The 25423-nt window shown below is 42.7% G+C and overlaps 1 protein-coding gene across 2 annotated transcripts in view; it reads left to right on the top strand.

Annotated features, from left to right (window-relative positions):
- The window catches only part of AUTS2 (activator of transcription and developmental regulator AUTS2), a 787788-nt gene that overhangs the window by 523790 nt on the left and 238575 nt on the right, over window positions 1-25423 (top strand). For both annotated transcript variants that reach the window (XM_068909849.1, XM_068909850.1), the window contains exon 5: window positions 21380-21409. In XM_068909849.1, coding sequence (XP_068765950.1) covers window positions 21380-21409 — 30 coding nt within the window. The remainder of the gene's footprint in view (window positions 1-21379; window positions 21410-25423) is intronic.

Raw genomic sequence — 25423 nt, 5'->3', positions numbered from 1 at the left:
TCTTAAAAGATTTCTCTTCGGTGTGCATTCCCTGGTATCAAGTGAGGTGTGATCACACACTGCAGCCTTTCTTTCAGGCTTATCAGGTCTCTATACCAACTGGCTGCCTTCTTTTCAGAAAACTTGCAGGAACTTAATTATTTTCAAAATCTCTGTCAAACTGGGTTGAAATTGGCCAACGGGTTCAAAAATTTGAAGAAGGAGGATGGACAGACAGAGGAGCTTCGTGCAATGAACACATAAGCTTTGTTCTATCAGGAAAGCAAGCTAGCAAGGAAGCCTTTTTTTGTGTGTAGTATAATAATGCTAACAGACAGAGCTAAGATATCATGAAACTCAACTTGACATGTTGACTCAAAAGATGACGCTTACACTATTTATTAAAGTTGCCTAAACAGAGCAAATAAAAAGCTCAGTTCTACTTCCTTTGCTTACACAAGTAGTTACATTGCATTGGTATAATTGACATCTGTTCGTTCTCATTTGACGCTTACTATCTATCTAGTCATATATTGAGAAAAGGTAGCAAGTATTGTTTAAGTTAGAGTTGAAATAATTTGTTTTATATATATATATATATATATATATATACACATATATATGATCTGTAAAAGGACACTGTCCTACACTGCTGTGGCTTTCTAAGCATAGAGCTGTGGTGACATCAGGAATATTCTGCAATTTTCTTGTCTAAACGTGCCACTTGGAAAACACATGACATGCATAAGAATTAGCAATTCGCACAATCTGAAGAGAATTATCTGTTTGTCTCTAGGCGATTCACAAAAATATGCCCATAGCAATTTGAGGCATTATAAATCCATCCAGGTTGGTTCTGACCATGTTGCAGAAGTAATTTCGACTGGCACATCAGATGAAAGAACAGATTTGAAAACAGTAGCGTGCATGGCCCTGAAGGTTTTATCTTGGCTAATATTCCAGGCACCTTATGGCACTACTTTAGGTTTCTGTGAAGACTCCAAATAAAGTGTCTGTAGCCTGATGAAAGATTTAACACATTTTTTCCTGAACAAGCTTTATAAATGTTACACTAAAGATAAAGAATGTACTTGCTGACGGGAAGCAGCTTATTTTTCAGCGTACCCTTCACTAGGAGAGAACCCTTTTCACATTGCGCTCATGTATTTCCAATGTGCGTTTCGTGCAGCAGCAGAGATTCTCTTGGGGGTGCAAAGCTGGGATTTCTTTTCCACCTTTCAACAATGCCCATGGAAATTTCTTCATTTTTCTTTAGCAAGGCGTCTTTGTGGTTCTAAACGGAAACGGACATAAAGAATATAGCCACCAAAAGCATTGCATGAAGGGACTGCAATGGAAATAGGAAGTAGATTATGTTTAGCAACAGACTTGTCTTAGGCATGACCTGAATTGTGAAATAGCAACGGCTATTCCAGGGTTCGCTTTAGATGGCCTCAGAGAAAAGGACGGTTCGCTCTTATGCATGTGGAAAAACAAGAGGTTTCTTAGTGTTTTCTCTGCTTCTCTATTTGTATTTTTTTTCTGCCTCGTTTCCCATTTGGTTTTACTAATTGCTAAGGAAGGATTTGGGTGCCTGGCTTAGGTGGCTCAAGGAGCCACCTAGAAGAGTGTTGATGAAGACCACCTTCGTCTCCTTTGGCTCTCTGCCGTTCAAGATGAGAGATCATCTCCTTCAGGTGGCGATATAGAAAGCTTACGCGCTGCTCTACACCTCAGTTCAGATGGCTTGTGACTCTCTTCTCAGACCCCAAATATTTTCTCAGCTTTTGTTTTTCCCTGGGAAAAATTCCCATGGCTTGGTGCTTGGCAGTAAGCCTGCCTCGCTCTTGGACACCACAGGTACTGGCAGGGTCACATCTGGTCTTTCCCTCCTCTTCTGTGCAGCAGTTGACGGTGAGGATGTTTTGAGCCGCTCCATGCTATGGCCAAGGACACCCATGTGGCTGAGTCTTAAGCTTTTCATCTGCTCCTCTGGTGCATTTTGCCTCTTAGAGCTAACCCCCAAAAAATACACATCCATGGTTGCCCACTAGGTGCACCAAAAGGAATTAAATCTCTAGGGCTTTAGGGACACTTACTCCTTCCAAGGCAACAACGTAGGGCAGGAGAAGGGAGATGGGCAAATACCTGGGGCCATGGAGGAGCTCTTAGCTACTTGTGCTGTAGGAGCTGGTAACCATTTCCTTTATTGTCTCCTCCTAGTTGTGTGCTTGGCTGACCTTTTTTGTCTGAACAGCTCTGCTAGCTTCTGTGGCCTTTCAGGGCTCGTGTGCCTCAGGAGGCTGCCTAATTTTCCAGCTGAATAGGGCCCTAAATGCTATAGGGCACTCGCTCTCCTTTCTTTGCGATTTATTTCTGTGGGTTAGAAATGATAATGAAGGGCCACGTGTGTTCTGCCTGAGTAGACACTGAACACATACAGAGCTGGGGTTCAGGGTAAGGCCTGCGCATTTTGCTGGGAGTTTTGCTTCCATTGAAATATTGAAAATCTTATCAAAGATAACAAAAAATCATTTGCCCCTTTGTTTAGCTATTTCCATTGGAGGGCACTTAGAAAAGAGAACATAGATGTTAATTTTACGCAGCAAATGGAGAAATAAAGCTTGGCAATGTAGTCGTAGGTCTGATCTTGGAAAAAACACTGTCTTGTCCATCCTGTCCCATCCCCTTTTCCTCCACCGTGTCTTAGAGCAGTGACCGTGCAAGATCACTGTTGTTCTCCCCGGTAAACTCCAAATATTCAGCGAAAAGAGTTGTATTTCCACAAATGGAGTGGGGACAGAAGGGCTGGGAACAGAAGGAATGGCCTCAAGGGACAGAAGGGAATATGTATTGCATTCTTTCAGATCCTAAATATAATCAGAATATTCCTTAAGTTTTGTGATCGAAAGCTAAAGTATGGCTGTTTCTTATTCTACTATTTTTTTTTTAATCAAGTGTTCTGTTGTTGCCCAAGTTACAGTTTTTTTCCCTTGCTCTTTGTACTATGAATAATGGAGAACAGTGCTGCTATGAGACAGAGGCCTGAGCCCCTTGTGAAGAACTTAAAGATCTGTCAGGGAATGCTGGGATTGTCCTATGGCCTTTTTCATGGCAGTGGGCTGCTACCCACATCAGGAAAAACGCCTGTTTCATACATTAAATTACGGTGTGCAGCAAGTTTGAGGATGGGTCTGTTTGTCCTTTTGCCGCATACGCGGTTGGTCTGTAGAGCCATGCAGCACATCCTACGTGTAGCAAGGGAGTAGAGGAATCATGCCAAGCGCACGTGTGTGTGCTTTGTTTATTAGCGACTGTCTTGTATTTTGCCACTTCAAACCTGGCTTATTTTCCATGGCTAACGGCTCCCAGTCGTCACGAGTCCCTGCATCTCCTGAGGCTTCATTGTGATTCACGAGCGTCCAGTACCGCTTTTTTGTTGGGGGTGCTCTAGGGGGAATTTTGTCTGTAAACAAAATGGGATGCTCGTGTTTCTGAGTTTATATCCAGTTGCACATATAACAATGACACAGTGCAAACCGGTGTATCACTGCTATTATTTAGCGTTGCTAGTTTGGTCTGCCTAAGCGCTTGTCTGCAAGGTTGCTTCCAAAGAGGGGTCCTTTGAATGTGCGCAAAACCTTAGTCGCTGCTGTTGAAAATGTGGCCAGTTAACTTGGTTGCAGTGGGTACACACACTTGCAAGCCTTTTGGAGAAAAACTTAAATTGTAATTTAAATTGTAACTTAAAAGTCCAATTTTTGGTGGGTAGGACCACTGTTAGGACCACAAATACACTTATCCCATATTTAAAAAGCAAAAGGAAAATTAAAAGTGCTGAGTTAAAAGCACGTCTGACTTATTTGCGACAATCATTTTTTGTATGAATGTCCCTGTTAAAAATGCCAAAAAGGATTAGATCATTTAAATGTAAAGCTCTTAAGTCAAACAAGAACAAAAATGTTCTAGTAAGCCTATTTAAATAAACTGATTGACTGTTTGTCATAATGCATATCAACCAGATTTTACTTTCTAATTTTTCCCAGCCTCAGAACTTCGATATTAAGTTTTATCCTAGAACGCGCCTATAACTTATTTTTTTGTTTCAGAGTCAATCTGGGCAACACAGCTGCATGATAGGATAGCACAGCCTCGCTCTGTGGTGTTCACAATCCCTTGTTATTGCTAGTGCTATAAAATGATCTGTTTTAGGTTCCGTTATACGATAGCCATGAAAACATTGCATTCAATGGCGATGTAATTGTATAAGGAAGAAAACCCACCAAAGCGAACCTCCTCTTAGGGACTGTAAAAATAGCTTTCATTCTGCACGAGCACGTTGGCTGCTCAAGCCCGTATAACTTTATCCTGCCTTTGTACGGCCGGGTGTGAGGTGCGATAAAGGAAGAACTCCAAATCCACTTGCCCGGACCGGTAAGGGAAGCGTCGCAGAGGTTTCGCGAGGGGTCGGGGCGGGTACGTAGACGACGGCGAGCGTCGTTCTCGGCTCTGCGGCGTGCCTGCGAGGTGAGCCGAGCGCAGCCCAGCCCGAAACGTCTGCCTGCTTCGCTCGGTGGCTGCCTTGTGCCTTCACCTTCATCAGCGCGGGGCGGGGGGGAAGCGAGACGGCGGTTACGTTTGGGCGGCCAAAAGCGTTTTCTCTAGGGAGGTATTTAACTGTTAATGCGGGCGGGAGGGGCATCAACGGACACCACGGGCCGCTGAGCGCTTTGGGAAGGGTGGCGCTGGTTCAGGTGCCCAGCTGCGAGCGGAGCCAGTTGGCAGCTGGGCCTCGCGGTGGGGCGAAGGCTGGGCGGCCCGGCCCGGCCCGTCTCGCGCGTCCAGCCGTGCCTCGGCCTGCAGAGCAGCGCGTTCGTGCGGGCCGTTTTACCCGTACCAGCAAGGTTCAGTTTCGAGGTAATGTTTATAGGCTGTAAAAGGGAGGTTTGAGGGAGGATTCTTCAGGTTTCTGAAGAGCTGCAGCGTAGTAGTTTGTTCGTTCGGGGAGGGGGTTTGCCGCTGGTTTTGTCTGCGTGGCCTGAAGCCGGAGAGAGCTTGGCTCTCTTTGCTTGTGGTTCGAGTTGCTCGCCCCGGAAGCTTTCCGGTATTGATCTTGAAACAATTTGCTTTTTTAATATTGCTGGGGAAAGGGCTTGAAAATTCATCGCTTTGGCTCACATCCAGCGTGCCAATTTTTAGGATCGGCGTGTGAGCGCTTAGTCAGAGGAACAAAGAGGACCCTCATGGCTTTTCCTGCTCCTCTCCAAGCCTGATGTACCAGCTTGGCTGGCCTGCGAATAGACGACGACTCCGTTTCCTTTGACTTGCTGCAGGAGAAACGAGAAAGGAGTTTTCCACCTGCCACCCCTCTGCCCCAAGCGGGGCTTGTACCGAACCTTGCAGTCATGAAGTGGGGGCTGTGCAAGCGCCAGTTATTTCAGGACGCTATTCAGCGCGGCGTCACAGTTGACGGGAAAGGCGTTTTGACAACCGGCTCCGTTCCCGGCCCTACGAGCCACAGAGGGGAAAAAAAAAAGAAAAATGAGAAAAGCGGCGGCTTCCTCCACCCACGCATGCAAAATTGTTTTTTAGCCCACAAGGTAAACTAAAGATATAGTTAAAAGTACCAAGTGGCTGGAATACCCAGGGATGTGCGAATGAGCAGAGCTCACACAGCGATGATTTGAAACAAGCCTTGTGGCTTTTTAATAATGTGCCAAAGCAGTCTCAGTGGTGGGCCAGCAGGCACCATATTCTGTCTTCTGTGAAAGAACGAGGCCCAGCAGGCCCCGGCTAATGCAGACGGCCCCTTCACTCTGCTGGAGGAGACAGACTCCGAGATGGCAATCAAGGCTTGATTTGCCAACACATTTCCAATGATTAAAATGTAATTAGCACAACTGAGTGCCTCCTCCCCAGCTAATTTTAATACATGCTGTGACAGGCAGGCAGCCGGCTGTGCCGCGGCCCAGCAGCAGATGGAAGCAGAGGCAGCGGGAGAGGAAAACCATTTTGCGATGCGACTGTTCGCATCACGAAACCATCAGGGCGCTCCGCTCTTAGAAGGCCCTTGATGGCAGCACATCAAATTGGCGCTGTCATATCTGACCGTGGCAATGGCAGCCATCCTTCATGCTGTCCCAGAAGCGCAGCAAGGCAATTTGCAGGCTTAACCCTTTGAGGTCTTCGGGGGAGGCGGGCGGCCGCTTGCAGAGCGTACCCAGCGCCACGGCCCTGGTACTTTAGGGAGCGTTGTTTACGTTCTGGTGTTTGGCTGCGTTTGCTCATTTGTTCCAAGCGTGAGGAATCGGCCCAAAAATATCACAATAACTGGTTTTTTTAACCATTAAAAGCTGGAGTACAAATAACAAGAGAATCTGCAGCTCAAGGGCATGCTTACGTGTCTCTATACAGCCAGTCTTGAGAAGGAAGAGCATGTCTCGGGCACGTGGCAGGCACGAATGAGTTACCAAAGCCAACCTCTGGGGAGCGAGGAAGAGGACGATTCCTCTTCTTTGAGTGAGGTGATTTCCCTTTGCTTCGTGGTCCTTTGTATTGTTTTAGAAAGGTCGTCGTCTTTGGTAAACGCGTACAGTCCTGAGCAGTTCAAATGCCGTTAGCTGTGAGTTACGAACTGGTCGCGTGGGGACAAGCACAAAGTCCTGCTGGGTGGCTTTCGTTTGGCGGTGCCAGAGCACGGATCCGGTCTTGTTAGATGGAAGATGGGAGTTGTCTTCTCTCTCTGTAGTACTGTGCCCTTATAAAATTCTGCCTGTGTACTGTTAGTGCAATGTGTATTTTATCTGCTGTCTGCCAGCACCTTTTTTGCAAGAGCTCAAAGCGCGGGGCAGGCAGGTGTAGTAGCTAAGGCACGGCGGCAGGACAAGAGCTCCAGGACGGGCAGTTCCTGAACGCTGCCTCCAGTGAGATTCGAGCCTCATCTGCCTCCATTTTCCTACTAGTGAAATTGCGGTAAAAACCACTCGTTCAGCAGGAAGTCTGAGAGCCTAAATTAAACGAGGAGTGTGTATCGACAAGAGATGATGAAGGTGCTGTAAGTGTGTGGGGTGGGGAAAAAACATGCACTCCTCGATTTGACTCAGTATAGAGGGCAGGAGAGTCCTGGATAAATCTGATATGCATATCAAAGTATTCCTCAATTTGGAGAGTATCTGCTAGCGTCTCTGCCTTGCATGTTAAAAACTATTTTTAGGAGATTCGAGGGAAGATGTAGGGCTGCCCTCTGTAATACTTTGAATGACTGATGCCTCCTTCCCTTTCACTTTCTCTAAAGGATCCCATTGGTGTACGTTTTAGATTTCGTATTGAATTTCCTCAATATTTCCATATTGAACTGTAGATCTCACCTGCATCTTTCTATGATAGCTGCCATGCAGGATAGCTCTGCTGAGTTTTCTTCCAAAATTAAATTGGTTGTTCAGATTTTCCTCACAGACCTCTCTCTTTTTCCCCTTCCCAAGTGTCCTTTGCATCCATAGCAATGGCTGTGCATCATTCTCTTTCTTTGCTTGTGTTTGTCAAGTGCAGCGTCCTCTTGTCGCTGACTTTTTTTATTGATTACTCCAAAAAAAATTGTCCAGATTAATAGCGAAGCTGAAATGATTCTTAGAGGTGCTGTTTCTGCAACACGATAAAATTGAATCTTACGAACAAGAATGAAAGCTAAACACAGCAGCGACACTGAGAACAAGAAGCTCATTGTAAAAGCTACCAGGATGCCCTGTTCCTGGGAAATGAGAAGCCCTCGTGGCTCAGGATTAAGTTTGATCCCTTCACAATATGCACACCGCAGAAGAGAATATCCATACTGAATGGAATAGACCCGAATTGCTGGAGAGTGGGAAGGTCTAAAGCGTTATACAATTTAGCCATAGAAATAAGAATGAACTGGATACTTTGGGATTTCTGCATTCACATACTTTAAGGCCAGGAGGGATAATTGGTGTGATCTGCTATGACCTCCTGTATAGTGCAGCCCTTGCGATTTCTGCAAATTAATTGTACTGCCTTAAGTACAATTATGCTGACTGAACTAGAGCCTAAAATTTAGGGAAGCTCTTTAAAAGGAAAAAAAAAAAAACAACTTTTTTTGATTAGGGAAAATCTACCCTGTTTCAAAATAAATTATTTTACTTCCAAATTATCCCTAGTTTTTTTAAAAATGCAGTTTAAATTTATCTAGCTGGGTTTTTAATCCATTGCATCTTATTTGCTTGCTTTTTGGACTGAGTATAAAGCCCACACAAGGTTTTTGTGGACAGTATGTGTGAAATTCCAGAGCCTTCCTGTTACTAGATTTTCAAAAGAGATCAGAATTGAATTTCCAATCGCATGGCATCTGCAGTCTATAAAATAGAGGGAGTCTCTACCTCTCTAAACAGTCCCTTGTGAAATTCCAGGGCTCCGTATTCATAGAGAACATCTCTGGAGGAAGCAGTGACTATCCATTCTCTACATAATCTGTCTCACAACTGTAAAGCACATGCTGAGCAGGTTAAAATTCCTTTTTGCGTGTTGTACAAGATGCAGGTGGTTTGCTGGGAACATGCAGAGAAAACCAGTGTGACCCTTGTTCCACAGAGGTCTCTTTCCTGTGGGGTGGAGTCGGAGGGGGTGGCCACAAAGATCAGAGACATGAAGCATCTCCCTTCCAGGGTTCCCCATGTTCCTCATTGATCTTGGAAAACACCTGCTCTGCCAGATGCCGTCCCCTGCCACTTCAGTATCTCCCTTTTCTTGACAAAAGATTTAATGGAAAGTCCATTGTTTTATATTCAGGATGTCTCCTAGCTTTTCCATGGGGTTTCCCTTTGGAAGAGATAATTTTTAGCAGTGTGAAGTCTTGGTACTGTGGCAGCTGAAAAAGGAGCATGCAGTCGGTCTTAGTGACACTCAACACTGTGTTAGCTACGGCCGTGTTTAAACACAGTTGTTGCTGGCAAAACTCTTGCATTTTCCAGGGCTCATCTGGACAAGGATAATTTTTCTGAACACTGTGCTAAAAGCCAGCTATTTAAAGTAATACCTTGCCGTGGCTGTGCCAGGTAATTTGCCACTGCTGATAACAGTCGTGGAGTTGGTGATATCATTTATGATATAGAGGTTTTTATCACCTTACTCTGGTGGGAGGTTAATGCAGCAGTAGATGGGCGGGGGGGGGGGGGGAACCTTTCTTATATCACCACTAGAAACATGTTGGTGGTAAACTGAGGGCCTTGTTTTACATAGTGAGTATTTGATATATGGGAATGGTTTTCTAAAGCTGAGATTTGGGTTTTATCCCAAATCTTCTGTCTTTCTCCTGTAACCGTAACCATATAGTTTAGCACTGCGAGTCTCGGTTTTCTTATACTGCAGTGTTGCAGAGAGAGATGTTGGAATAATAGAGTTTCCTGAAAAGAGAGGAGGGACAGCCAGGTTTAGGACTGATTGCAGGAGGCCCTCAGAAAGGGAGAGCTGGAGAAGCCTAGCCTAAATCTTCAGTTAGAAGTAACAACGTGGGTAATACGAGCACAGAGGTACCATTTCTACCCCGATTCGTTAGAGAACGAGGAGGCCCCAGCAGGGGATGCTCCACTGGGTAGTGTCTCCTCTGAATATTAATATTCTTACCTTTGCCCAGCTACTCCAAGGGTGACATAGGGTTGAGTCCGGCTTGATAAATCAGGGACATACAATTCTGCCTACCTCTAAATAGAGAAATGCAACCCCTGTTTTAAATTCCAATTATTGTTATTGCAAGAGTCTGGAAAAAAGTCTTCATTTTCTAATAAGAGATGACAAATTGCAAGTTATAGCATAGAGTATGTCAAACCAGGAAACTTGAGGAAAGCGAGCCAGAGTGGGCCATTGTCTTCAGAGTTTATATTTACTTGCTGCAGATCTAGCATAATCCTTGTCCTCCCTCAGGTCTAGCACAGGCAATTTATAAATTTTACAAAAACAGTAAAGGCAGCAATAAATAATAATATATAACAACTGTGCAAGTAATGAACTATAAAAAAAGAGTGGAAAAGTGAAAGAAAGCGCAACACAGAAGGCAGTTTACAGGGCTGAGTACACAGCCTGAGTTATTTTTCTGGAATTATGACAATGAAGAATATTTATGGGAATTCAAAAACAGCTTAGAACACAAATCATTCTGTTTCAGGTTATATTTATATGGCTTAGTTAAGAGTTTTTTAGTATCCATTGAAATGCAATGTTCAGAGGTTTATAGCTCAGCTGTTAAGGTCTCATCCCAAAGGATCAATTGTTTTGGGTTGTTTGGAGAATTGTTATTATTATTATTTGTACAATTTGGGTTAAATTGCTTAGCCTAACGTAAAGGTACAGAGTGGATAAGCTAAAGAGCTTCCAGTAGTTTGGGAAAGAGAAGCACTGGCTTTCTTGTTCGTTATTTTTTGTTTCCAATATTATTTCTACTACTATTTTATCTTACCTGTCAACAGAATGTCTCTTCATGTGCGTTCAGCAGCCATTTTGTGTTCAGAGTAGCTACAGCCTGTTAAAGACAACCCCTCTGCAATGTTGATATCTTATTGTTTCTTTGTGTGTGTATCTAACTTAAAAGTAGGTTTCAGTTGAAATGGTATGATTTTTCCATAGGTTAGGCAGTTTAGTTGGTGGAAAATGAGATATGATTATATATTGAAAATAAGTATTAGGTGTCTGGGGCCTGATCCAAGTCTTAATGTTTTTTTCTTCTTTATAATTTCTTCTGCTAGCACCAAAATATCTCTAAGAGCAGAGCCCTGTTATGCCAATATGTGTATATGTTACATAAACATATATAGTAAAAAGTAACTCAGTCCTAAAAAGCATACTATTTAATAGCTCAAATAGATCAAAAGTAAGGAGTTGATAGAAGAACAGCTTAAGTGACTTGTCTGAGGTGCTCCTGATAGCCCGTGATGGAGCTAGATCTTCCAAGTCCTAGTCCAAAGTCACTTCTAGATCACGTTGCTTTTCAACCTCCAATTAAGTATTTTTTGGTGAGAGGTGCGACACATCCATAGAGTATTGCTGGGTCGCTGCTGTTTGGTTAGGTATGGAGTGGTCAAGAACTCCATAGGGAAATGGCCAAATAATATATATATAATACTTGCATTTCCTAAGCAAGCTTAGGCGCATCTGATCAAATGAATTCTCTGTCCTGAGAAAGAATACCTTAAATGCTTAAAAGGAGCGTAGGTGAAGAGTTAACAGGGTGGCTGCTCTTACTTGAAACCTTTTCCATTGTAAAAAGGTTTCGTTGTGGCCATATTTCTTAGCTGTTCCTTATTTAATTCTCAACATTCATGGCACTAATTCTGTATTAATCCTGTGCTATTGTCTGAGGCAAAAAGTTAACGTTTTTATGGCTAACTACTGTATCCATAACTTGCATACCGTGGAGTCCCCAGTCTATTAATTGTGATTGACTATCGAGCTCTGATTGAAAACTCGATTGACCACCAGTAAGAGCTTTGTATTTCTCTTTTCCCATTTAAAATGATCCAGAGAGCTCAATAGCCCTGCAAGATCTATAAAGTATTTTTAGGCTTTACATAATTCATCATGTCAATTATTCTATCTTTTACTCCTAATTTTGGAATATCGGAGGTCTTCCATTAGACCAATGAAACATTAAACTGCTCTCTTTCTTCCCTTACTTTCATGCTTTAATCACACAGGACACCAGGTACCTTTTGGGCCCGGAACAAGCATTTTCTTGTCCTCCTTGCTTCCCTGGCACAAGCCTCTTGTAGGTTATTCTTTCTATAGTTGGCTGGATGAGCCACAAGCTCTGGAACTTCTGAGATTTGTAATACTCTGTTATATGCATAACAGGTTGTTACCTCCAACGGGCTGATTCCATTTTCAAACTTAACTCCGTCTTCACTTAGCTTTTTGTCTTGGAATTTCTATTTCTGGCAACGATGATGAAGAAAGGAAGAAACTCTCAGACCCCAGACTGCACATGCAAAGCTGACAGTAAAAAAAAAATATTTAAGAGGAGTTCTCTGTGAGACACTGAGGTCAAAATCTGGCCATCTGGCAGCTAGGAATAGACATGTGTGAAGGCATGCCAGGCACCTGCTGGAGTCAGGCTTTGCTATTGCGAATCTTCAAAGGTTTGCTTGCTGCTTCTCAGCCATTGCATGGTTTTCATTTGTAGCTTCTCTTATCGAGCACAATTTCTAAATGAGGATGGTTGCTTCACTTTAAGGACGTACAAATGACTTGCCCTCACCTGTCAAGCATGATCCTTGTATTTTACCAGGCCCATTATGAACGCAATCTTTCTGTCGAAAATTTGCATACCTCCTTTCTTGAAAAGTAATGACAGCAATTTCTTTGCCTCCGCTCACTTTCTGAGTGTCTCATTTAACAGCACCTGTGAAACCGACAGGCGCAGAGATGAGAAGTGAAAGAGAGCAGTTGATTAAATCATCATCAAGTCGGGCCTCAGAAAGTCAATTCTGCTTCCCGTCTGCAATGATATCCTTTTATCTTAAAGTAATGAGCTATGGCACTTTTGCATCGGGTAATGCGATAAGTTCTATTAGCATGTTCCATTTGCTTCACAAGCAAGGGCAAGTCATTTCAGCAAGCTCATATCACTGCAATCAAAGCAATTGGCTTCACAGGCAGAGAAGAAAGAGGAAAGGCTCAGGGTGATTTTTATGGATCACAACACAGTGGAAAAAAAGTAGATTCTTGTATTATTTTAACCCATAACATGCTTTGCTTCTTGTCGATCAGGATATTTTGATTTCATTAGCCTGTAAGCACCTGGAAGATTCGAATCCCAAACTGAACTCCTGAGCTAAGACCAGGAGGTATGAATAACAGGAATCCTTTCTTATACTGAGACGCTGGCTAATGTACTATCAGGCACTGACTTCATTAAACACTGATTAGTTTGATTCTTTGCTATTGACTTAGTCCACCAGTTTAAATGCACATTTTTATTATTATTTAGCATTATTTATTTCTGAGCCCTGACAAAGTACTCGTCAGTTCAGAGGATGCTGAAAATGGCATTACGTACTGCAAATTGTGTACAGCCTGAAAGGCAGGTAAGAAGGAAGCAAATGTACATTCAGATTCTCAGAAGGAGAAGAAATATATTTGACTTTTGATGTGGAGTATTGAGGAACTGAGACAGGGAGCTCATCCTTGTGTTGCAAAAGAGAATTTTTTCCTAAAATTAAGGCTAGGGTGTTGGAATGACCAATGGCTGCTAAGTGCCCAGAGAGCCTAGTGGAATTAGGATGCCCAACTTGCGCAGGCATTTTCTGAGGACGCTGATTTGAAAAACTCATGGCATCGTTAACTTTCTAATGCTGCATGTGGAAGGCCCATTTACTCTCCTACTGAAACTAGTAGGAGCATCTTCCTGTAGTTTGGAGATAGTTGGGTTGGGATTTAAGCACTTGTGGGATCACTGAGCAATGACACCCTGAGGAGGCCATCCCAAGTGATAACTGAGGGACATGCACTTTTCCAAGAACTACAGCAATTTACCAATCTCAGCTCTGTTGCCAGAGAGCAAAGGAAAATCTGTGTCTTAGAGGGGTAGTTTGCCCTTCGTCCTTCTCTAGGGCTGTAGCTGAAGGTGCTGGTAGCTTGTTTCCCAGGTGAAACAGCCCTGCGCATGCAGACGGGACAAGGAGCAGCAGCAGTCCCTGGCAGCCCTTCAGGCCAGCTTTGCGTTTTGTACTCCTGCAGGCTCCTGCTGCCTCCCCAGCCATCTCCCTTCCACAGATAACCCGCAGCCTTCCCCTTAAATGACATCACCGATCTGCATCTGGACATCCCAATCCCTTTTGCCGTTGCAAGGAGCTGTTTCAGTCACCTCAGCATAGTAGTGTCCTAAACTTTCCGTGGTACTTCTGTCCCTTTCCTGGGTCTGGATAGCTGAGGGCTCAGAGGAGGAGTCAAGCACGAGGAAAGGAGGTAAGGTTGCAACCTGGTCCATTTGGTTGCTACTCTGGGATCAGGCATGGGCTTTGGGGGCTTCCTGTTGCTGGATGTGACCATGGAAACAGGGAAACTGCTGCAGCAGCCAGCGTTGGGCTCAGTGCATCTGTGCACCCAGGGTCACTGCTACCACAGCTGCTCTCAAGGCGAAGGCACTGTGCCGCGTAGGATGTCCCACGGACCAGGTTTGACGTGCAAGTTATCTGTGTGGTTATTAATTTTAAAGTACAGGGTGATTTGGAAACAACAGAATCAACCCTCAAAGTAGGACTCATATGTTGCTGTCTTTCTGGAGTGAAATCCCCCTTCGTTTTACACGTAAGGCCACTGTGGTGTACCAGAATTATAGGTACCATCCACCAGTTGCAAAAGATTTACATGTTTCATATAATATAATGTGGATCTATTTTATGGTGCATAATAATACAATCTTTTTTCATTTTAATGTCAAAAATGTAATTATTTATTATCAAGCCATTATTTTGTTGATGGCGGAGCCGGGAGGAGCCGCTAGTTGTATCATTTTGCTGTATTTAACAATTGTCAGTCCTGGGTGAAAGGAATTAAAAAAAGAGTTACAGCTGAAAGAGGTTCTGAGTTCTGAATATTTTTCCTCTAAGGGGCCAAGATAACTTTACATGTCCAAGACTGATTTATTTCATCTGAACTGAAGTAGTTTGGATAAAGTGGAATTCAGATTAGAGGTCAGCCTTGCAATCTTTTGTCCAGACTAAGGTAATTTGTGTAAAATGGGACTTTTATGTGAATAATCCATAATTTTGGCTTTTGAGAAAGCAGACCTTAAACTTAGCCCATGTCTGTTTCAGAGTCGTACCTTAACACTGAATCACTGTGAATAATGGTAAAGAATTGCTAAGCAGACTGTGATGTTAACCAATTTGCGAGATGCTATATATAAGATTCCTTGGAGAAGAGCTCTGTGCTGAATTCCACTTGCAAGCAAAGTCTGAGATGGGAGAGAAAAAAGTGAAATTCTTGCTCTTAGTTTCTTTGTGACTTTCCCTGTCTCTATTTCATCAATTAGAAAATTGCCCATTTATCCCCTATCTGTGTCTCCTTTCATCTAGGAAATGCTTTTTCTCCTTTTTTCTTGGAAGCAAAGGTCTAATTGTATAGCTAAAATATCATCTTTGCCCTTTCCAAGGCTGTCAGTTTGTCATTGGTGGATAGATGGACAAGAATATTGTAAATGTCAGTGTGAACATGGCTGAGGTCTGGGCTTTCCCTCATTTTCTTCAGATTTCTTTTCAGCAGACAGATGAGTAGAATCACTTTGTTCAGCGCTGGCGTTTCAGCAGCGCTGACTCCTTTGGTGGCAATGATAAATGGATCCAAGATATGAAATAGCTGTTCCAGCAAAGTCCATTGAGCAGAATAGAGAACAATGCCCTCCTCAATGTCATTGTACGTGATGTATTCAATGATTGCCACTTTTTGCACAAGAATGTGTTCAATCAGCAAGGCACATAGAATTCCACAGTGTTGCTTCAGCCTGAATGAGCTGGCGAGGTGGCACAGACCTTTGCTCAGCTTGATTTGGACCAGGCTCTCTTAAGCTATTAAAATGGGCACAAATTATAGCTATAACCAAATTATAGCATAGGGTGACTGGTTTTTTTGGAATGTGGCGTTAGGATCGGTCCCGTGCTGTGGGAGATGTGCTGTGCATTTTAACTTAACGCTCTGTCCAGTTTGGGGCAGAGGACTTGGGAGGTACAATGCCATCTTTAGCCCAACCCTCAGTTTTCCTGCTTTCTTCTACAAAATGCAGCAGTAATTAAACCTTGTAAAGGAAATGGAAAGTTCTTTTTCCACTTCCCAGTTTACCAGACTGTAGTTCTATTTATGCATGCTCCAGATCACATGAAGTGCATCAACCCTGACTGATAGCAGTAATTTAGAAGATTTAATCTAGGGAAGAAAGAGGAGCCTTCTTTTTTTTGTTGGTACAAAGACCTCACAAGGTCACATGTTTTCTCCCTTGTGATGGGGTCATTTTGGGAACAACGGTTTGAATCTTGACTGCAGCACACGTGAAAATGCAGGTTTGTGGGTTACTGATTCTGATTCATGCTTCTTGAGCATGAAGTTGCAGAAGTACCGCAAAATGAAGCATGACCACTTAGCGTGTGCATGTCAAGTGATGTGGTGACTGGTACCTAGTGCAGCTTAGTTATGAAAAGGTATTTGAAATGTCTGAGTGATACCTGTGGTCACTTTGAGCAAGTCATTGTTAATTGGGATTGATTAATGAAATCGGGAACAACCCTAAAATTTCCATAGGTCATGCAAAAAATATCTGTGGAGCTAGTTTTGAGTGAACTTTGTCACTTGCTTTGAGCTTAGTTTGTAGCGCTGTCGCTCCTTTGGGAAAACTGTTAGTCCCTTCTGCCTGGTACAAGACTTTCAGAACCATTAAATAGCCATTTCAAGAGCTGTTTCCTCTGAGGGGCCCAGCAGACTACGTTTTGAAAGGACTTCTCAGCATTTTGTGCCATGCTTTTTTGAAACCCTGGCCATAAATATCATAATGGGAGCTGGGTGTGCCCAGCAGTTTGGCTAATCTGGCTCTCATTTCAGTGCCTAAATGAGAGCTGAGGGGTGTTTGGCTGGTTGGTTTTTTTTGTTTTTTTTTTTGATGATGTAGACCAGCATCTGAAAAGTTGGCTCGGGGTCCTTTTCAAACCTGGCTCTGGGTGACTACAATCAGTCCTGACTCGTGTTCAGTGTGGAGATAGTAAATGCTTTGCATTTGAGAATCGGAGAAAAAAGCCTCTATTTGTTCAGGTGTAAAAATGTGTCTGCAGACTCCTCATCCTGATTTGTCAGATTATCACTTGCAGCTCCCAGTGAAGCTAGTGACAGTTAACAAAAAATCAGGTCAGGCTATCTCTGAATGGTATTTTGGATTCCTGTTATTTGCCGAATATTTGGATGCGGTGTGTGCATGGAGCCTTGGCTTCTTGAAACGTGACATGAAGAACACTGCAAAATTATCTTTTTTGTAATTGCCACAAAATGCCATAACTCAAGTGAAAGCAGAAGGCCAGCTCAAAGCATTTCCATCGCTTAACTTCCATAACAGGACATGTCTGGTGCAAAAAGTTTGGGCTGGACTTGTGCATGGGAACATTTTCCACCTTCATCCAAGTTAACAGCAAGTGTGCTATGAGTTATCTTAGAAGTTTACTGAATGGAGTTCACCACCTGTCCAAAATGCAAACCACTATTTTTAAAGAATCTTTGGCGAGCAGTGCTTGCACGCAAGGAAAAATGAGGGACACTAAAAAGCTGGAAAAGCAGAGCCACTTCTAAACTACAAGATCATGGAGAAGAAACACTTGTCTACTGTTTCCCTTTGATTTATCATTGCTAAATCAACGGCAAACCTCTGAACTGTCATTTTGTATATTTAGACTTAGGCTCAGATTGTTTGCTATCTATTGCCATCACCTCTGTGCCTGGTAATGGCGTTTATCCCTTTAGGTGAGATTTTTCTTCTGAAAATACCGATAGGCATGTTTGAATCCTTAAAAAGCAAGGCTGTCTCTAAGCTGTTCACAGGAAAAAAGGTGAATTGATTATTAATACAGAGGAACCTGTCAGTTAATAATAACCGAGCTGCCAAGGATTGTGTAGCAGACTAAAGTGAGATTAAGACAACATGGTTCTGCTGTTTCCATTGTATAGATTTTTCATTGTGCTTTTGCTCAGAGATTCTCAAAGCAGTTAAGTTATTTTGCTTTTTCTGTGGCTCTGGGAGGTGGAGAAATACTTCTGCTCCATTCTACAGATGAGGTAACTGAGGCAGCAAGCGATGCCCAGTCAAGTCTTCCAATGTGACCAGCAATTTTGGGTAATCAAATCCAGCGTTGTGAGCTTTGGTTTCCAGGCCCAGCTCTCCAGAAGTGGCTAGCAGTACAGTCTGTGGCAAATGGAAACTGCTAGCCCTTTAGCACCCCTGGGGAGAAAAAAAGCATCCAAAAATGTAAATGAGCGTATTGTAGGAAATCCCCCAGCAGTCCTGACTCCAAGTGAGATGCCCAGAGTGCCTCAAGCGCGGACTTGGGTCAGGCACAGGAAGGATGTCCAACTGCTCCGATTCCATTTGCGGCCTGAGTAACAAACCACCTTCCCCTCTTCTTCCGCAAGTCTTTTGGGAGTTACCCCTGCAAATAAATCATCTGATTCTTTCCATGAGGCAGAGGAGATCAATGTCTTTAATTCGCATGGAAAATTCACCTTACAGGGCTGTGCAAAAGGCACATTTAAGTGCCCGTCCGGTAACGCATGTATACTGAATGAAAACTTAATCCCAATGCAGTGCAAAAGCTTTTCCTTCCTTCCCCTCTTTTTTCCCCCTTTTTTCTCTTGTGAAACTTCTCCATGTAATTTTGCTAGGGGAGCAGGACGAGTCTACTGGACTGTGGGGCTCCCTCACCTTGCACCCCATCAACAAAACCTCTTTGTGAGTGAAATAGATGCCTTGTGTACGCAGGACTCCTGGCATTTTACAGAGTGTATCTGGAGCCAGGCTAGGCAAACGTTAGGAGCTGTTTGCCGAGTGCGTTTATTGCCTTTGCATAATTTATGAGCTGGAGGGGTTTGACCATCATTCGTCTCTGCCAGAAGCTGGCACGGAGGGCTCGGGAGGCTGGAGCTGTAAATTGGATGGTGTGCTCCTGCTGAGCTCACAGCAAAGTCCTCGGGTCAGTATGGGAATTTAATACCAGGAATGGAACGGCTTTCTCCGAGTGCCATGTGGGCCTCCGCACAGCAGAGGCTTTCTTGGCAGCCGCAGTGACTGGCCAAATCGTGAAGCTGTCAGTCACTGGGCATGTTGCGAAGGGAGCCTGAGCATTTTTAATCAGCTTGGCATCCGTGCTGCTTCCATAATGGACACCAGTAGGTCTCAGTCCGTCGCCATATGCTTAACTCTGGAGACAAGGTGCTTCTGGGTATAGCAGTAATTATTTGACGCAGAATTAAGCAGACCTTGAAATTAGAACTGGACTGTCGGAAAGCAGGAGGCTTAATGCTTTGATGGAAATAACTTCCCACCGATGTCATTCTGCGCGCTTTCTCTGCAGGTTCACTCAAATGCGGGTAACCGTTTAGCTGGCAAATTCAGATGTCGCTGCTGGCAAGTATTCTTCTCCCCAAGTACCTCCACGCTGCAGGAACCACAAAGCGCCGAGCTCTTTCCCAGCCTGTCAGGGGGCGGACAGAGGACAAACAAATGGAGCAATTGGTCCTGGGCTCCCTGTTTTGAAGTCTGTAAAAGGTGTCACCTCCATACATTATAATACATCCTAACATATAGAGCACACAGTCCTTGCTGTTATGCTGGGTCCCCGGAACCATAGGGGACTCCTGGCAGTGATGCTGCGGTGGGGGGAAAAGTACTGTAGTCCAACAGCTGAATTTTGCCAGCAAACTGTGAAAATGGGATAGCAAATGGGAATTCTTTGTGACATGCTGTTTTTTTTTTTTTTTTTAAATGGATGAAGGTCTGTAAACATGGGGCCTTGCTCTGCCAACAAATGCTTACCTGCGTACCAAAATTTCACATACGTAGTCACGCTGCAGTCAACATGCATAACACTTGCGGGATAAGAGTATTCAGAACAACTTTTTTATATAGTGTTCTCAAAACATCCAATTTTCCTTCTGTTAAGTATTGGCTCTTCATAAACGTGATCTTTGCATGAGGGTTTCAAATTCTGGGCTATATTTGTTAGTTACCAGAGTATATTTAGATGCAACTAGTGCTGTATAAATCACTTCAGTTATTAAAGAATTCTTGCTTGCATTTCTATTTGGAATGATCTGAAAACAGATTGTAGTTTTTTTCTGATTTTTTTGCTTCATTTTAAATTGTTTGGAAAGTACCTATAAATAACTCTTAGCTTTAATTTATTAGTATGTAGTCATTGATGGGATAAAGGCACCTTTTCACACCCTATTCGAATAAAGACAAGAAAAAAGCCAGTGAAACCGAAAGGTTGTTATAGTTAAAAAAAAAAAAAAAAAAAAAACCACACTGAAGAGTCGATTGGTGCAGATTAGCTATGTGTATTTGTGGGTGTATTTGGCTATCTCTGTCTATTCACATCCCCCGTATAGTTAACCTTTAGAATTCACTTTCCCAAGATATAACTGATTTCAAAGGAATTTGGTTGCTTTATTTAAAGTAATCATGGATGCATTCAGTAGGATACAAATGTATAATGGACTAAACTAACTTCTCAGCTTTACAGACATAAATGAAGGACTAGCTGATTGTGTTAGGAAGGCCTGGTTCTCCTCTTTGTTGATCTTATGCTTTCCTTTGAAGCGTCTGCCATTAGACTTGCAGAGGTCTGAGTTCATCCCAGGAAAGACAGAGGCAATTCAGTTCTCCAGACCCTAAAGCTGTTTGGAGGTGTTTCTCGTGCTCTGCTGTGGAGGTTGCCACAGTGTGCCTACTCTGTTACTCAGAATTAGGTGGGATGGGTCAGAATTTGGGTCAAAGAGAAGCAGCTGGGTGTGAACTAGTCGCACAGTCTTTACATAGTTATTTCCAGCACTCCTTGTGTACTTCTACCAAATCCAAGGGTGGTTTGGAGTTCTGATGCTTCTCTGCACTGAAATGCAATTCTTCTGTTTCTATTGTACTTCTCCAATAGTATAAGTAATTAAAAAATTGAGCAATGGCACTTGGTAATTAGCAAGACCCTCTAGTGTTAATGTTCAATGTTACACGGTGTTATAAATGGTTACCTTGTTACCTGGGCTACTTTTGAAGTCTAGAGAATCTCAATGAATCTATTAAATAATTTGGCATATTCTTGGTTCCACTGGTCTGTCTGTATTCTTTAATGCAGCAGCTGTAAGCAGTGATGCAGGGTGACTCTTCCAAATAATACTGGAGTAAAATGGTAGCCTTGTAAACGCTTCTCTTCTGGGATGGGCAAACCTAAACTACTTCCATACCCTCCTATCTAAGCAGCCTTTGAAGCCGATTTATTGGCAGGCAGCATGAGAGATACTGTCCATCAAAAGAAAATGAAGCAGCCCTCTAGTATTGTTTTTCTTCCTTCTTGATCCCTTTTTACAGTGCTCATGCACCATCAGCTCCCTTTCATGTGGATTAGCCTAGCAGAGGGCATTGCCAATGTGTTTTGTTGCATCATGTAAAAATTGCAATGAGAACATACGTACATACTAATGTATTGTCTTCAACTACAGTAAGCAAAAATTCCCTCCTGTACTGTAATTAGTTTTTCCCTGTAGGAACTTGGAGTTGAAGCCAAAGGGCTTATGAGTATTTCGTGATGGGTATTTCTTTTTTTTGCTTTCACAACCTTCTCTTACCTGTTCTTTTTTTTTTTTTCTTTTTCTGTTTCAGTGCGACAGCGACAGTGATCAAGAAGAAAAGGTAAGAGGGAATCAGTATGGGTGCAAAAATATGTTGTTGTTCCTGTTATCCTGTTTCTTATCCAAAGTTTCTTCTTCGATTGGTCCAGTACAGCGCTATACAAAGAAAAGACTTTGTTCCCTTTGATTTGGTTTTGGTTTAGACCTCTAAGGAAAGAGTAGTCTAATGAATATTTTGGAGGCTACACAATTCATCTTCGAACATATTGATGCCAGAATTTGTGTGTTGTTTATGAATGCCATTCTGACTACCAGCCCTTTCTATGGCTACGTTTTTTTTTTTTTCCCCCTTGGGAAGCGCTAACAGTTTAGTAATGCAAGTAATTACATTTGTAACCCTCACATTTGCAGTTTAACAGTTATTTAACCACACGCTTGCCTGTTTTGTTTGTCTACAGGCAAGGTTCTTCAAACTGAAATTGAAGTGTTTGAATTGTTAGGGCTGGATTTTTTTTTTTTTAATAACATTTGGAAACTGAACACTAAGTCAAGTGAAACATCTTGCTGATAATTATCTCAATTTTTAGTTTCTAAATGGAAAAAAGAATGTGATGCTGAAGAGTCAGACACTGATCTGTAAGGCTACTGTTTAGAAGGCTAACAGTAACGAAGAGCTAATATTCACACTGATGCATTTTTATGTCTTATATTTTTATGTTGTGAACAGACTGGCACCTGACTTTCTTATTTTGCAAACCATTGCAGAAAAACTGGTCTAATCTCTTTATTTCCAGGTTGGACTTTGTGATTTCATTCATCTGTTGAGCCTTAAGAGATATTTTGACAATGTAATTGCTTTTTCCTCCTCTTCTACTGTGTAAATTGAGGGATAGAAGTTGGGGAGGTGATAGCGAGATGTCAGAAAATAAGGTTCATTTAATAGCATTGCATTATTTAGAGTTTTGTGAGGCATTCTGTTAACTAGCTCCAAGTTAAACTGAGAAGAGATGACCATGCTGGTGTTTGGCTAACACAACGGAAAATAACAGATATCTTGTGAAATGCACAAGGAAAAAATGAGTGCAGAAATCACCTTGCATAAATTCAATCAGTTCTACAAGGAAACTTTCAAACCATTTTGTATACAACTGTCAAATCTTTGCCCTTAAGCTTTCAGTTATTTCCCAAGTAGAGTTTTTTTTTTCCCCTTGTGTTTCTTAATAACTTGCTAGCTGTGTTAAAGAACCACTGTTTACTTTGAACTGCAGTGATTTCCCTTTCATAAGGGAACTAATCACTGGAGTTAATCAGAGTGTGACAACAGAAAGGGGAGGTTTTGTTGGGTTTTTGCACAGAATATTAACTGGCACTTTTAGATATGAATTTTTAATGCGTCACCATTAAATTCCATCCTGTGAAGTGATTATTCATTTTCAGGATGTTCCTTCTGCAGTGGAAGATGATAAACTGAATTTCAGCCCCTATGTTTATGGCCCCTAGAACTAGAAGTGTAATTTCCTGCCACTGCTGCATTTAGTGAGCTAACCTCTGCCGGATTCGCAATGTTTTTTTCTTGCAGCACTCCTATATAAAAAGACAGATCGGCAGCTCTTGGGATGCAGGTTTTGCTACTCGAGGGTTGTTTCGGCAGTACAATAGAAAAGAGGCTCCAGATTGTACCTGACACAGAATATCCTAGTCCTTGAGCAGGAAGGATTGGAAATCCAGACCTGGATTGCATCGCTGTCATGTATATTTTGTCTTCTTCCTCTAATGAAATGGGAGTAAGCACAGATCCAAATATCCCTGGTAATTTAGTGCTGTTCAAATCCCAGGACCAGACCCAGCTTTGAGTTTTATAGTTCAGGCCCAATTGTAAAAGACAACCGCTAACCCTGGCGTATGTATTCAGCCTGTGTTGGCAGCCTAGGCAGAGATCTAAAGGCCTTGTTCTGCTGTTAATTTGAATTCAGCATATGTAGCCTGTTATAAAATGCGAGACATCATCATTTGAGCAGGTCAAGCATATTCAGATGAAGACAAATGGTGCTTATTTGATTTTCTTAAAATCAGGAAATGAAAAAAGTGCTCTCTGGAGAAATCATGTTCTGCCTGACTTAGATGATAGACCAAGGCATGTACCCCAGATAAGAACAGGCACTCGTCTTGCGGTTCTTATCTCTGAAGGACGGTCGGGACTGTCAGCTCGCTGACATGTGCATTATCCATGTCATTTTAAACAAAGTGACCTGTAGAAAAGTGCACTCTGCCGTGACATGATAATGGGCTGTTGGATGACAGGTAAAGTACACACTATAAAGGAGGCTGTGCGTTATTCCTTTGTTTAACTGACAAGTAGAAACTTCTTTTCTTCAGACAAGCAGGATCTTTTAGATCTCTTTCAATAGGACCCTGGAAGATTTTGAATCCCCGCTTGAAATAAAATAGCACTTTTTGGACCAAAAACTCCTATGAGCAAAATGCCCTGGGAGAAGGTGCCAAATGTCTGTGCAAGAGGTTGCTCATTTCATAAATAGTGCTCAGCATCCTCAGGTTTCATTAATAACAGTAGGAGCTGAGGGTACTCGGCAGGATTAGAACTTCTAAGGTCCTTAACCCAAGTGTCTTGTATCATTACGAGAGTATCTACCTCCAGCTATGGAGCTGTTCTAGTAGTGAATTGTCAAATCGCTCTTGCTTGGTCTTAGGTCAATGTATTCGGAGGATTCCTTAGTTATTCTCCTCCCACCAGAAAGACATCTCTCACTGAGATGTTTCTGTGAAGCGAGGAGCTGCTTTTCTTTAGGGCCATCTCTTACCGACTTCAGTGTACTGAATTGTACAGAATATATGGTTAATGCTACAGACAGGATCTGTACTTGCTCTTCAGAAGTGTGGAAAGGAAACTGTCTTGCTTCATTTAGGAGTTTTGAGGGCTGATCCTCCAACGTGCATGGGAAATAAGAGCACCACAGGAGTGAGGCAACAAAGGGCCCTGTGTAACGTGTACGTATTTCTACTAGAATAAATAAGACCTGTGATTCAGAAAGGTAGGCCAGTGCATTTGAAGGAAAAAGGCGGATCAGTGTGGTGCAAAGTATGTGACAGATCCAGATGGTTGAAAGACTGGTCAATTCAAACATGACCACAAGGGCCACACTGAAATAGGAGAAGCCAGGAAGGAGAAGGGCATGGGAAGCTGGGGAGCAGGTGAATAGTGAGCGGTGACAGAGTAGGAAAAGTAATGCATCTTCGGCTGTTAGTATTCTTTTTCCCCCGCTTGAATATGTATCTCTCTGGCTGTGTAAATCACTGTTGATATCTGATCTTTATTAGGTGGTGACTGTGCCTCCAATCCATCTTCCCTAGCCTTTAATTGGGAGCCGACAGACAGAGTCACTTTCTGTCTATGTCTGCCCTCATACGAGACATTTCTCTGGAGGTTTCTCTGGAAGAAGAAACAAGGATATTTAATTGAAAAATGATGCAGCCCCTGCTTAGCAGTACTACATCTAAGGCTGTGTCAGCATCTCAGTTTTAAATGGCATGTTTTGGGTGGGTAATTTAGATATTTATATAGATTAATGCTTCTTCATTCTAATTTGGCGCACAGTATTGGACTGGAGCATTCAAAGTTTGCTCTCCTGTTGCTAAAAACCTGAAGAGGTAACAAGTGTGTCTGTGGAGGGAATGTATATCTGGAGGCCTTGCATCGGAATGCAAATCACTGATTCTTAGAGAGATGTCATTTTCCGTCCTGGGATCCTTTCAGCAAATGCCACTGGGATTTCTTACTGAATCAGAAAGAAGTAGGGATCCCGGGAGACCTCCGCTTTTCTCCATTAAAAAGTCTGTCAGTCTTGCTCTTTGAGCAGGTCTCTAGAGTTGGTAGCCTAAAATTAGGGCAAGCTATTGCACAGCTGCCAAATTTAAGTGCAGCTGTGTTTTCTTCTGGTATCTAGATACAATCTTTAAAATTATACCCCTGGTAATTAATACACTGAAAAAAGCATTAGTGCAAATATATAGTTTCCTGAAAATAAAAGTCCTGGTTTGGAAAGATGTACAAACACCT

The sequence above is a fragment of the Struthio camelus genome, chromosome 16 (genome assembly GCF_040807025.1).
Source record: "Struthio camelus isolate bStrCam1 chromosome 16, bStrCam1.hap1, whole genome shotgun sequence".
NCBI classification, from domain to species: Eukaryota; Metazoa; Chordata; class Aves; order Struthioniformes; family Struthionidae; genus Struthio; species Struthio camelus.
The sequence above is the reverse complement of the archived record's forward strand: the minus strand, read 5'-3'. Positions and strand labels throughout refer to the sequence as shown.